We start from the raw sequence: 14,856 nt of genomic DNA on the forward strand, positions 1-14,856 counted from the left end.
GAGATTTTAATCAGTGTTATGATTTTTGAAAAGGCTAATTATCATTGTTTACAGACATGCCTTTCCAACGTATTTCCTTGTTTTGCCTTCAAAGCTCCAAGGGTTAAGCCCCTCGCACGCATCCCTCCCATCCCTCCCCAGCGCCGCGCTCCTTGCCCGGGATTTCTTTCGGGCGCTTGGGGGTATTTTTTGTTCGTTTGGTGTTTTTTGGGGTTGTGTTTTTACTGGAGGAACCGCAGGAGAGCCGGGGACGGGCGGCCGGAGGCGCGCAGGGCTGGGGGAAGGCTGCGCAGCACGGGCGGCCGCTCCGCACCCGCGGAAAATCCGGGGAGGGGAAGGGGGGGAGCCTTTATCCGTGCTGCCTCTGTAGAGCAATGCTGCAGAAGAATCTGATTTTCAAAATAACATTTTTATTATCCATAATGTCGATGATAAAAGTGGCGGGCGGCGTGTGTCCGTCCCCCGCTTCCCGGGGAAGCTGCGCTCCGCTCCGCCCGCAGCGCCGCGCCGGGATGCGCCGGGATGCGCCGGGATGCGCGGAGGGCACCGCGGGGCTGCCCTGACAGCGATCGCCCCGGCTCAAAGCCCCTCGAGTTATTACGATTGTCATGATTCTTATTATTTATGATTTTTACCATTACAGCCGTCACTGGCCTCGTTTAACCTGGCTTGCCCGCACCTCCATCCTCTCGGCCATTCACCGGGATGGGAAAACCTTTTCCGCGGGTGGGATATTCGATGCCAAGGTCCCGATTCCCTCCATTCCCCTCCCCTCTTTCCTGGCGGCCCCCGCCGCTCCCCGGCCGCGTCCCGCAGCCTCCTCCCGCTCGGCGCTCGCTGCTGCCGCTGCTGCTTCCGCGGGGTGCGGGGAACAACTTCCAACCCCTACAGCCCCTGATTATCAGCTTCCAGCAACAGCTGCGAATCTTCGCTAAGAATCCAAAGAAATATCAGAAGATTAGGCAGCGATGCTATTTATTGCCCTGTAATTAAAGTTCTATCAGTGTTTCTATTATAAAACCTTATTTACAAGGGTTGGTAACTCAGAGGCAAAATTTTCCTGCAAGATGAAGCCTCACTGAGAAGTATTTCAGTTAAATAAGGTTAGCTTGTTAGAGGGTAAAATCCTGAAGGACTTTCATTAGGGTGATCATTTATATCAGCAAATACACTGCCAAGTCCCCCAAATCAAGGATATATAAGAGGAATTTTTTTTTCAAAAATTAAGGATTCACAGAAAGGTTTTAACATAATTCTCTGGGAAATTATTCCCATGAAAACAATTTGTTTGAAAGAAAATGCCCTCTGGTCTTTTCCACACAAACTAGTCTTGGGCTAGTACATGAGAACCCAACTTAAAAGTGCCTATGAGCAGAAAGGAGGTTGGTTAATTATTTTCAACTGTCCTTTCTGGAATAAAAACCAGAGTAAACAGCTTGAATAGGGAAAGGTGAATTTAATTTTCAAGGCCCTTTAACTTTTAATAATCTGAGGAACAAGATGGGAGGTACATTCTACCCTCCCAGTTATCCTGATATAAATTCATTCAAGATTTATATTGGTGTAATAGAGAAGCAGAATTTGCTCCGTGATTTCTAATGAACTGCTGGCTCGGTCTTTAAAAACGCAATTAGAAAAATCCAACCACCTAATTCAGAACAGCTTTGAGCTGAGGCAGAGGTCTCAGTGCTGCAAACAGGGATGGAAGCTGGTCGGTGCCACAGCTCCTTGCTGTGCCTGCAGCACCAGTGGGGCTAGGAATGCTGGAAACAGTTTCCTACAGAATTCCCTAATTGTTTTAGGATTTTCTTTTCTATTATAAGGGAAAAGACAATTCTCATGTGGAATAGACCTGTGTTTCCTGTGATCTCAAATGCTGTGACAAAAGGATTGTAGGATTAGGTGCCTGGCCTGTTACTGATGCAGGAGGAGCTGTCTGGTCAGGGTGAGGCTGGCACATAGGGAAACCCAGCTCTGACTCTGCACTGAAACTTGTCTCAAAGCCTTGGTGCCACTGTGTCTATGCAGGTGAAACATCAATAAACATGAAAGTAAGTCAAGGTTCAATTCTCTTGCTCTACTCACAGGATTAGGTGTCTGCATTCACCATTTACTCATGTGTGTATGAACAACAGAACCCAAGATCCCAATTTGTCCCTCTGACCTTCTGAAGCGAGGGACTGAAATGAAGCAGCACGGGGTGACACTCTTTGTTTCCTCTGCTGAAACTGAGAGACAAAACTCCGTAGATTGTTTCAGTCTGCAGTGCTGAAGGGACACTCTCTGGGGGAAACATCACCTCTGACTACCTGGAAGCCCTGCAAGTATCACCTTTGGCTACCTGGCTACATCATTCTCCTGACTGAGGACGTCAAACAGGCCAGGGTGGCCTGACACATCCTGTGATGTGGTAAGGAGATGGTATTAGAATTGTTTGGGTTGGAAGGGACCTTTAAGCTCATCTAGTTCAAATTCCCCACCATGGGAAGGGACACCTTCCAACCAGACCAGGTTGCTCCAAGCCCTGTCCAATTCAGCCTTGAACACTTCCAGGGATCCTTGCTCCAGAGCAGCTGTGCATCTTCACCAAGAACGTAAAGAAATATCAGGAGATAACACAGCATTGCTATTTATTACCCTGCAATTAAACTCCTCACAGAGTTTCTATTATAAAACCTTACTTGCAAGGGTTCATAAGAAGGGAAAAATTTTCCAGCAAGATGAAGCCTTGCTCAGCAGACAGAGCTGGGCATGGTTGAAGAATCACGGTCAGTAAGTTCAGCAGGGCAGAGCTGCACCTCACCAAGGAGCTGGGTGAGACCTCCTCTGACCTGGGGCTGATGAGGGTGTGCCCTGAGGACAGCAGGAGCCTTTGAGTGCAAACCACACAGCTTTGATGTTTTGAGTCTGCTCACCACAAGCCCGAGTGCAGCCTTACAGCATCTCCTCTTTCCCCTTTACTGGTTTGGAGAATGACTCACTGTGATACTTGAAGCAGTTTGCTACAACTGCACCATGCCTCAGTTTCCCCAGCAGGGAAGCCAAAAAATATTCCAATTTGTTGGTGCAAGGTGGGATGACATTGGTGAACATCTGTGACACACTCTGGCAGGAGTGCAAGGCAGTCCTGTTCCTAGGGTCTTCCAAGGATGACCACCAGACCTACGCTCTTGGGAAGAGCAGGTCCACCCAACCACAAGCTGTGCCTAAAGCCAAGCAGGGCTTTGGGCTAGCAGAAAGGAGGAGGAACCCGCACACAGAGAGATGATAACTGCAAAATCACAACTCTGCAGTGCTAGGAGAACAACCAAACACTTTCCATTGTGTCTCCCTGGCTTGTTTTTGATTGCTTCATGGGTAATTTTAACAAGAAGTAACACGTGCTCTCTCTCACGCTGAAAAATGGCATTTCAGCTTCTTGATGGTGTCAAAAGTCACAAAGACATTCGTGGGGAGGGGGACCAGCCTGTACCTTTCACCCCTTTCAGGGACAGGAGCTGCCTTGCCTGATCCAAGGGAAGCTGAGACCACACCTGTCTGCAAAGACAAGTCTTACCAGGCTTACCACGTTGTAACACCTTACCCAGAGTCCTCTTCCTGCTTCTTCCCAGAGCAGAGTTGAAAATCTTGGAATTGCCGTAAGGTTTTATTATCGCTTGCAAACCAAATTCTACTTCATCAGATAAAGACACAATTGCATTCATTGACTCTGACACAAGGATATGCATGGTGATAAACACACAGATAGATGTACACACTTATACATGAATGAGATATGCTAATTAAAAATTGCAGTGGGCACTTTATTAAAAATTTATTGTACAATCTACATCTTCAAAACATTTTACATCAACAAATATTGCGGCTTGACTGCTGGAATCATAAGTGATTTATCTTTAAAAGACTGTATTTGCAACTGGATGCAAAGATTCTTGATGAACTGCCATTACATTTAAACTACTGGTTTTTATTGGAAGTATTTTGATTGTTATCTGTTTGTTCTCCATCCTTGAGAGAAATAAAACAAGTGTCTCGGCTTTCATTTTATCGGATAGATGGCACCATGTAGCATATTTCCCATGCTAGTTTGAATTACAGCTGTTTATCTTTCAGCTTTCTTTAAGATTAATTAAATGCAAATGTAACTCCACGAATCAGGGGATTACCTGCCAGACCCCTTATTAATACCTTCACTTAAAAACCCCTTTGCCAGAGAGTCATTAATTTGCAATAAAAAAAATAAAAAAAAAAAAAAAAAAAAAAAAAAAAAAAAAAAAAGAAGAGAGAGAGAGAAAGAGAGAGGAGTGCTTAAGCAGCCCTTTGCCTCCCAACAACCCAGAGATGGCTGCCCAATTAGTCCGGCAGCATTCGGATCCTCCTTTCAGGCCCTGTGGCCCTTTGAGGACACAATAAGGCTCCAATGATAACCTGGCAACCTAGGTAGAAACTCAGCCAAGTGTGAGCGTTTGAAGCTGCAGCTTGGCTGCCATCGTGTCGGCGAAAAGAAAGAATTCAGGCACCATGTCATCCAGTACAAAGGATAAAAACAGATTCAACCGGAAATTCAATGTGGCACCACATATGGGATACATGAGTGCGGTTACACAACAGGCCACATATTTTTTTTGAACAGTCTCCTGCATGTGATGCCGAGGACATGTGTAACCATCATAACGTCTCTAAGAATCTGTATTTAATTTGAGCTGGGGTGGTGGCAGGGATTGGAGATCTGAAGCCGCCACAGGTTTGTGGCAGATGGCTCTGTGTCAGCTATGACAAGCAGCCAGGCTCGGCTTCCTCTGCAGATTTTCTTTTCTCTCTGATCAGGTAAATATGGGCACACTCTGGAAACTTCCACAATTCTGCCTGAGGCTGCAAGTTTGTGACTTAGCCCCATCTGTCACAAATCTTCCCTCGGTTCTGCTGCGAGCAGAGACCTGAATTTACTGCCGAGCGCTGCCCAAGAAAACCCGGCCGTCTCGCCCTGCGAGGAAGCACAAGGAACTGTGTTAGAGGCTGGGACACAAAATGCGGGAAGGATTTCAGGAGGGGTGGAAGCCACTTGGCCAAAGAACACTTATGTGGTGTTATTTAAAAACGGGGTGAATTCAGGGGTTGTGTTTTAAGACAGGTAAGCTGGTCATGAGGCCCAGGTTATTTGCTCCCTCTGCTTTTCTGGTGGTCTCAGTGGACACGTCAAGGACTGAACACTCTCAGGGACCAACGTGCCCCTCTAACCCTCAGACATGGCAGAACCACGAGCCAGCAGGAGCACAGCCTAGTTCTGCTAGACCATCATCACTCTGGGCTTTACTTGAGAATTATCTCTTTTTGGTTTTTTTGAGGAGTGGCAACTATGCAAAGATCTGGACATTCATTTTTTCAAGGAATAAAATTCCACGAAAAAATGAATTTTGAATGAAAAATGAAAGACAAATTCCACTGTCTTTCCATCAACAGTTCCTAAATATGTGGGGATCAAAAGAAGCAAAGTTTTCACATAAAGCAGCATCTTCCTATAAAGAACAAACAGCATAATGTCAGTAGCAGAACAGTATTTTTCATTAAATAATCAACTTGTTTCTAGTGTCCTAAGATCAGAACCAAAGCACTTAATATCTACTCTACCATCGTTAGACTTCAGAGTTAACCTTTAGAATTTAATAAGGGGTCTTCATCCATTCAGACTGGCTTTTTCAGGACAGCTCAAGTTCAAGCACACAGTATTGATTTAGTGTAGATTTTTTGCATTTTTTAAAAAACTACCTTAACAAAATTAAGATTTAGAGATTAATTTTCCACACAAAACCTGAGATTTGGCAGGCAAGACTGGAATGATTTACAGAGCCAGTTTGTATTGGGTCATATCTACCCTGTGATCCAGCTCCTTCACTCTTCAAGTGAGTAAGGGGGAAGAATCAAGGTGGAAAACAGTTTGCAACAATTATTTTTGGAGTTCAGTTTTCAAACTCCAAGCACTTTTGGAGACCAGCATCAGAACCCACCATTGCTTTACATGAATTGGAGGCCCAAGGCAGAGCTATTTAACACACCTCAGCAGAGTAACAGTATTTCCCTGACCAAACTGGTCTGTTCTGTAGTTTCTTATATTGGCCTTTTAAAACTCACCTCATTCCTGCTGTCTTTAAAGAAAAAAGACATCAAATCTTCAATGCAAATCTATGCAGTACCTTGCACAGGATGGCTCAGAATACACTGACTGACTATAACAGTGGGAAAACAGTTTCCTGCTTTTTTCCCCAAGGTAATTTGAATAAACTGTACTGGGAAAAAAAAAAAAGTTTTCATGTTTTTTGCAACTTTTCTTCCTATTTCCTTTGACCCATTTCTCCACCTACTGTTTTGAAGTGGCTGTGGCTCATCTGCCAGTTTTCATTTGCTCTCTAAAACTCTCCTGGAAGCTATCTAATACTGTCAGAATAAAAAGTTCCAGGTCCTGGTGTTTATGCTGAAAGTTGCCCCCATAACTGCTTTAGTCCTACTCTGCAAGTGCAGCCAACTGCTGTGAGCTACAGACCAACATTTGGGGATGTGGTGATCATGGAAATGTTGGATTAATGGTTGGACTCAATGATCTTAAGGGTCTTTCCCAGCCTAAATATTTTTAGGATTCTGTGATTTTCAGAGAGCTGGAGTCTCCTGGATATTTTACTGCAGAGACCCAAGAGCAAGACAAGCCCAGAGAGAAGTTCAGGTGCAGGCCCCCTACACACATATATATCTGCACATATATCCATTTTTCTATGGCTGGATCCCAAAATTAGACAACTGCAACTCCCTTCCTGCCAGCTCATGTCTTCCACAGTGAGGATCCATGTTAGCCAGGTTGACCTCCCTCTACCAGAGTTTCTTGAAGATCTAAGGTTGACCCAAAATGCTTAAATTGTGTCCCACAACCCAGCACACCTTCCCACCTGTGCAAACTCCTAAGCTAGACAGGGGTTTCATGTATCAGCCATACACAGGGAATGGAAAGTGTCAAGACTTGAGTCTAACCTGGATGTGATCCTGAACAACTTAATCCAAGTTTGAAGTCAGATCCTACTTTGAAACTGGCCCTGCTTTGAGCAGAGGCTGGTGACCTCCAGCGGCACCTTCCTTAACTAGTCTGTGATTCTGTGCTCCAAATAAGTAATGGAAGTTTTCTTGCACATAAAAAAATCCTTATGTTTTACATATTTTCCTTAGGATCACATGCCTAAGCACTGGAACAGAGATGGGAGAGAATGGACACAGAGCTCTGCACTCCAGAGTTCCTGTAACCTTCCCCCACAGACTCTGAGAAGCAGCTCTAAACCACCTCTGAAACCATTTTAAATCACGTTCATGGGAAACCGAGCAGCTCAAGAGGCAAATACAAGTCTCTCATTTGTGTTTCTAAACTCCTTCTGACCTGCACCTAATGGTAGCCAGGTAAAAGCAGAAATTCAATACAATTCCTTCTTTTTTAACTCCGCAAACGTGTTCTGCTAGTGAGCAGAAAGCCAGCAGGATGGATGGAAATACTTGCACTATTTGCATACCCTATAAAGCTCTGAATTAACTTTATCAGCCCGGGACAAAAGATCTGGAGAACACTGTAAGCAAACATCTGCTCAATATACATTCACCATTAAAAAGTAAACAGTAGGATTGGCTCCATAAGGAACAGGTTGGGAATTATCAGAGTACTACACATCACATAAACTGATAGCACGGCCCAGAATTCTCTAAAGCAATGATCACACCAGCACAAAAACAGCTCTCAAGCATCAGAACGGCTTGAAGGATGAGAGATTAGAATATAAACATGGAATAACATTCACAAGGAGAGACTGAAAAGACTGGGATACTGTAAATGTTTGACAAATGTTTATAAAATAATGGATGGCCCAATAAAGATGGATGGGGAGCTCCTGCTTCCAGATGACTTAACTCCAGAACAAGACACTCAACACAACTGAAGGTGGGGAAAACCTCAGCTAATTAAGGAAATTATTTAAACACCATCATAAACAAATCATAGAATCATGGAATGGTTTGGTTGGAAAGGCCCTTAAAGACCATCTCATTCCAAGCCCCTGCCATGGGCAAGGACACCTTCCACTGGACCAGGTTGCTTATGGAGAAATGAATTTCCAATGGAGTTTTGCTGGGGATTGGGTAAAGGCAGAGGCACCAGGCTCCTCTGCATCCTCGTGTGCCCAATGCCCAGTGTGTTGCACCAAGAATGCCTCCTGCTGCTTCCCTAGCTTTGCCTAAACATGAAAGCTGGACCAGGAGCAGTTTTCCCCTTCTACACATTTCCTTGAAATACCCAAGACACTGCTTTATCTCAAATCAGAGAAAAAAAAAAAAAAAAAAAAAAAAAAAAAAAAAAAAAAAGAGAGGAAAAGAAAAAAAAATAAAGTTTTGTTAGAACTGCCCTATACAGCCAAATCCTGAGACTGGAAACAATTCAGATGTCTATGGTCTAACTGGGATCTTAATTTGATTTTACAGCAGTTTAATCCCTTTGAATTCAGCAGACTTCCTTCTACAGTGGTGTCAGAAAGAAAAAAATCACGCCATGTGTCTTTTCATAGGCAGGTGAGCTTCTGTAGTGTGATGGAAATGAGAAGATGAATGTCAGAAAGTGGGCCAAATTCTTTTCTCCATTAAACAAGCATGAGTGAGAGTAGGATTTTTCTGTAGGAACTGAAGTTGACAGCATGTCAACCAGCACTCATTCAGCTGGGAGGGCTGGGAGAGATTATTTAAAGTTGTCAGCTCCTTCCATGCCTGGCTTTTGGCAACTCTTCTTGTCCCTTTCCACTGTATACTCTTTATGCATGCTGTTTTAAATTAAGAAACTCAAGTGAGGAAACTAAAAGGTAAACTTTAAGAAAATAATGCAGAAACAAATGCTTTGCCCTATTTTATGCTATTTATTTTAACTTTAAATCTACTAGATAGGGCACTAACAGGTCCTGTGGTGTGCCCTGACCAATGCCCTGTTGTTGTTACTTGCTTCATTCCTGTGCTTACCTTGGCAACCAAAATCACCCAGAACTAGAGTTTGATTCCATGAAACTGGAACAGAACAAATAATTGATAACAAATGAGATTTGCTTCCCTCTCATCTCAGTCTTCTGCTAATAACTGGCAGAAGGCAAGGCTGAAATGCAGATGAGCCAGCCCTGAGTGCTGTGTGAATACTCAGGGTGAGCAATACATCATTGGGAAAGGTTTTCATAGGTGCTTACATTATGGACATTTTTAAAAGTCTGCCAGCATGAATCTGCTCCGTGGAGTTAAGCTACTACAGTTTAATGCCTTGGTCTGTGCATTTTCACAGGGATGTTCTCTATGTCCAGCCTCTAAGCCCACTGCCCTGCTGCCATTTATCTCCTTTCTGCCACTAATTTTGTTAGCACAAGCATTGAGGACATCTGAAGGAACAAACTGCCTGTTTAATTAGCCACTGTCTAATTATTATAGATATCCTGAGTAATAAAATCCCAACAATATGTAAAAGGATAAGCCAAGGTGATTACTTCCCAACTTGTGGAGCAGAATCCCCAACCAGCAGAGAAAAGTACTATTTGTTTTTAAAGCATTTCTACTTCCAAAATGTCACAGACACTTGATAAACTCAATGCAGAGAGTATGGCAGGATGGTTTCTGAAAGACAAGGAGCTGGTTAACATTGACTCTCATGCTGGGATCCCTTTTCTAGCCCACTAAAGCAAAGATAATATTATAATGATCTGAAAAAAAGTAAAAATACCGTGCAAGTGCTGTGTAGCCTTCAGGATTTCATTCTGTTCAGCTTCCTTACAAAGCAGCATCACTCCAGTTGTAATGACCTTAACAGCACAGCTCTGAGCTAGCATTTTCTAGGAGGTTTTGTGGATGGTCCACAGTGAAGGAAGACTAGGTGTACGTGGGTGTAGGCACAAAAGGACAACTCTAACAGTCTTCTCTGAGCTGATCCAAAGCCTATTAAAGACAACAGGGATATTTCCTCTGGTGCTCACAGGTGCTGGATTAGGCTCTGCTTTTCTCATTTTTAAAACAATCCCCCACTCAGCTCCATTGCTACCTGTTGCAGAGGTTCAGCTCTGACACTCAGAAGATCGGCAAACCCCATAGATGAGGGGCAGGATAAACACCTTCAGCTTCTGCCTACTAATCATCCCAAGGAATTCTTTAAAAAAAGATAAAAAAATCTTTCAAGCAAATCAGCATTTTGCCTACAGGGCTTGAGCACACATTTTCAACCTGTACTATTTTATATCAGTATTTTTTGCATGCCTTGGCTCTGTGTTCAGGAGCTGGGATCCATGTGGGAGAAGATCCATGTGAATGCAACCATTAGCTGAGCTTGAAGCAAATGCCAAGGTAAACATTTAAGGACTGCTTTCCCTTTGAAGCCCCCATGCCTAACTCTACGATACTATTGACTCAAGAAGTAATGCTGAACACTGGAAGTGTTCAGTCAGCATTTTAAACTATTATGAGCTACCTTCTGAACCATTGCCAAGTTAATAGACAATGAAAGATAATGAGCTTGAAATTGGGTGTTAAATTGCATTTTTGGTTCTCTCCTTTTTTTTTTTCCTTTTTTTCCATGAGGTTTAACTGTTTCCTGCAGAAACAACATCATCTTTGATGTATCATTATGTAAATGCCTATTTTTAGGTCACAGAAAAAGTCAAGGCGTGGGCTAAGTCCTTGCTGCTCTTGCTATGTGTGTGCAGGAAGGGGGAGAGAGGCAGACGAGACCCAACACTTTCTGGTCCCCAGACGGAGGGAGGGATGTTGAGGCATAAGGCTGGGTCTGTTGGCAGCATGAGATTCCAAATTAAGGAGGAGATTACTCTACCTGCTCATTAACAGTGAGGCTGGACAGAGAAGGGAACACTCCAAGAACCGCATTTGTGTCGCACGGGTTAACACGAGGAGCATTTCCATGCACCCCCAAGCCTTTAAGGACTTTCAGCTGAATTCAGGGGTTTTCATGAGCTGAAACACCTCTGTCGTGCAGGGGTGATGTGCCTCCAACCTGCCCACGGCAGAGCCAGGACAGTAAAAGTCAAAATTCACTGTAAATGTACAAAGCAGTGTGCAAAAAAATGCAGTTATTCTTCTGAAAGCAGCATCGTGTAGTAACTGCTCTTCACTGGAATAATGTAAAATTTAGTGCTTCATCTACATTCCAATTAAAAAAAAATAGAAAAGCGTGACTCCCATCAGTATAAATACACCATTTAAAACCATGAAAGTTGGCCTAGCATCAAACACTTGAGCAAAACCTGAATGGAGAGTTTGCCACTGAACTTAGACTTTCTCTACAGAAATAACTGCAAAGAAGGGGACACAATAAATACCAATAAATTATGCTCCCAATAACCTTTAATGCTCAACACACCTTATAAAGCAAAGAATTAAAATAATTGTAATTATGAAAATCACTCAAATCATTCCAGAAGCCAAAGAAATCTTACCTGATACCTGTCACCTGCATTTTTTTGAAGATTAAATTAGGATAGGAAGTTAGGCTTATCCTCATTAGTATAATTGTAGGATCTTTCTTTTATTTTCCTTTTAAACTAATGAGTTGCATTAATCCAGGTTCATTTTTATAAGCCTCTTGGGTCCAAATGTAAAGGACAGTCATTTTAGAAAACAGTAAATTAAAAAAAACATGTAGCATGCATTAAGTGCACGTATTTCATAAGACCTAGGTTAATACAACTGGCATCTAGTTTAATTAATCCTTGTTAGTGTAACGACTAATATCCCTCCCTAGCATGTTTCCTTTAAACATTAGTATGTTAATTAAATGTTGTTTTTTTAAGGGTGTTTTTTTTTCCCTTTGTACTTCAATATGGCATTATATCATCTAAAACTATTCCAAACAACTACCTTATAGAGATGTCTCCTTACAATATCTGGTCTCTTGCAGAAATTCTGAAGCCTTTTAAAAAGCTGTTCAGGTGTAGAATACAGATATTCAGCTGCAGGAAAAACAGATACATTTTTAATGAAACAAAAACCTCAAAGCACACACTCGATATTAGTCACTTTACTAATTAAAAATGCATATTGCTCTGTGCCGCCTCGTGTTTTACATTATTTAAGCATGATTTTATAAGGTTACCTCAGCTCACAAGGATGTTTAATGCTAAATAAGACTGTGTAGTTGTGCTGTTTAGACATCTCCTTTGGGTGATTAAAATACATTATTCTAATGTAACACAATGCATATGTGATACATTTAGTGATGAGATTTTTCGAAGAACTGGTACTACATTAGTGTGTATCCTGTACTGCATGTACTGCAGTTGCATACTATTAAGTATTAAATTGTTTAAATAATTTGGTGTGATTTTCAGGCCTGGCTTTTTTTTTCTTTTTTCCCTCTTCTGTGTATCAAAAAAAAAAAAAAATCTGCAAACCATTGCAGCATCAGTGACCTTTTAACAAAAAATCTATCATTTCGGGATGTGTATGCTAACAATGAAGAATGCTATTTCAAAACTTGCTTTTTTGTTATCTTAAAAGAACAGATGGCAAATATAAACTTCGTCTAATGTATTAAAACACATAAAATTTGCCTTAACACTAACATGTTGGCTTGCCAAATAAACAATTGCTTTCACTCAAGTTTATTCCCAAACTTTGGATTTTAGCAGGAATCATGTTATTACGTTTCAGCAGAAGGAATAGGCAACAAAGCAGCTACCTGGGAATATCTCTGGGTACACCAAGGCTTTGGGACACAGTGGGTAACAGCCACAATGCACAGCCTCGATCCTAAGGATTAGAAATCACAAATAACAAAAACAGACATTAGTCAGAAAAAAAATTATTTCTGTGCAAGAGCCTTGAGGTTGCCTGCATGCAGCAAGAGGGAAACATTTTTTTTTTCTTCAGCAGCATAATCCTTCTAAATGCCAAAGTTGCTCTTTTTAAAGAAAATTTTATTGATCATATGAATTACATAGAACAGAACAGCGAGCATATGTTTTGTTCGCTGAATAAATCAAAGCGCAGCTCTGCATTTTTTTGTTTTTTAAATACTGTTTAACACATTTTATAATCAGCAGACAGACACATGTAACAACATGGTGAAGTATGGACGGCTTTGCTTAATAATGCTGCCGGAAAACAAGGGGCACACGTTGGCTACACCAGGGCGTGTTGCAGACACACACACCACCCTCACCTGGCACAGCAGATATCCCCTTCAGACTTCCAGACTCCAAAGGTTACAGCTAAATATAACCCAGGAACAACTTGCAGCATGCTCCAGGCTGGGATATTTCAGCTTATTCACATGCTTTGGATAATTTCCTTTATTTTTCGGGACATAAACTGTTGTATTTTTTTAATAACCGCTGACGAAATTCCTTTGCCAAAGCGCGCAACGCTTTGTACTTGCTTTTTTTTTCCCAAGGAACATTTTACATATCTCCCGTAACATCAAACCCAAATATTTCAAAATTGCACCGCCGTGGCACAAAGTTTTCCAGTAGCAGAGCTGTCTCCCTTGGATTTCAGGTTTTAACTGCTGAATGGGTTAAAGGCATCCAGGTTTCAGTTTACTTTTTTCACATAATGACCATTGATCTGACACAACGTCCCTCCAAAGTTACAACCGTAATTTCTGTTGGCCAGAAATTACACAGTGAAATTCAAAACACTTCTTAAAATACGTTTATTTTATGAGAGGCTTTGAATTTCCTCCAACATGTTGACCATACGAGGATTTTATTTTTAACTTCAGTTTCCCTCATTCCCCAGAATAAAAAAAAAAAAATCTGAAATCTTGTCAACGTTCACCTTTTCTATTTTCAGTGACAACCCAAAGGCTTTTGCTACCTTCGTGCAAATGTCAGGTTTGGTACTTTATTACAGGTACCCTGAAAGGACTCTGTTTCCTTTAGATCTACTCAATTTTAAACAGGAAAAAAGAAAGAAAATAAAGAATAACATATTCAGCTTTCATGCTAGAAAACTATGCATATCCACAAACCCCAAAGACACATTTCTCTGCAAATGCTTTTGCTAAGAAATGACTGCTGGTTTTTTTCATAAACTTTTAAAATTTGTAATTTATGTTGGGTTTTTTTTTAAATAACATATGCACTTCAGATTGCATTTTAAACATTAACAACAATTTCAAAGTGTACATCGTCTAGCACTATATTTTTTACCAAAGGGAAATGTTTCTGATGTGTGATTTAATTGATGATTTCAGTTCTTAAATATTGTGTCATATGTCAAAGCAAATAGATTTTTAAAGTTTTCTTTAATCTAGGAGAAAAAAAAAAGAGTGAAACTGTGGACATTTCAGTAATAGCTCAGATCACTAAGTTATGTTAAAATATTTGCTTTTTAATCATATCGTCTGCATGGAAAAAAAAAAAAAAAAGAACAGCTCCCTAAAACAAAACTGCAGGCCAAGATGGGATCTGAGTCATCGTTTGAGTATGAAATTTCCCCTTTCAAAAAACTTCTACCAGGATCATGAATTAGTAAAATAAGAAATTAATGCCTCTGTGGTTTGCTGGATGAAAGTTAAAAATTTGGAATTCTTTCATTTGCAAATGATCTTATTTGCATACTCCTTTCTGCACCAAAGTTTGGGTGTATTTTTCTGACCAGTCCCTACTATGAGTAGTAAGTTTCTCTACAAACCTTACACCTTCCATTTGTCAAGACCTAAAGATCAAATCAAACTGGGCCGAGCTCACACTGACACAGACTTTGGTGTAAGGATGCACAGGGAATCCTTTAATTTCCATGCATTTCTGTCCCTTCCCAGAAAAGTATCATATCATAACAATAATACAATTACTCTTCATT

At 41.4% G+C, this 14,856-nt stretch overlaps 1 protein-coding gene across 3 annotated transcripts in view; it reads right to left on the minus strand.

Annotated features, from left to right (window-relative positions):
- Window positions 1-3,779: 3,779 nt before the first annotated feature.
- GTDC1 (glycosyltransferase like domain containing 1) overlaps window positions 3,780-14,856 on the minus strand; it is a 170,367-nt gene continuing 159,290 nt past the window's right edge. For 2 of the 3 annotated variants that reach the window (XM_053982677.1, XM_053982676.1), the window contains exons 9-11: window positions 12,731-12,801; window positions 11,911-12,002; window positions 3,780-4,984 (exon numbers count right to left, since the gene is read on the minus strand). In XM_053982677.1, coding sequence (XP_053838652.1) covers window positions 4,901-4,984; window positions 11,911-12,002; window positions 12,731-12,801 — 247 coding nt within the window. In that variant the 3' untranslated portion in view covers window positions 3,780-4,900. The remainder of the gene's footprint in view (window positions 4,985-11,910; window positions 12,003-12,730; window positions 12,802-14,856) is intronic. The other variant, XM_053982679.1, reaches the window with a different exon arrangement.

This window comes from Vidua macroura, chromosome 7 (assembly GCF_024509145.1).
Source record: "Vidua macroura isolate BioBank_ID:100142 chromosome 7, ASM2450914v1, whole genome shotgun sequence".
In the NCBI taxonomy this organism is placed as follows: domain Eukaryota; kingdom Metazoa; phylum Chordata; class Aves; order Passeriformes; family Viduidae; genus Vidua; species Vidua macroura.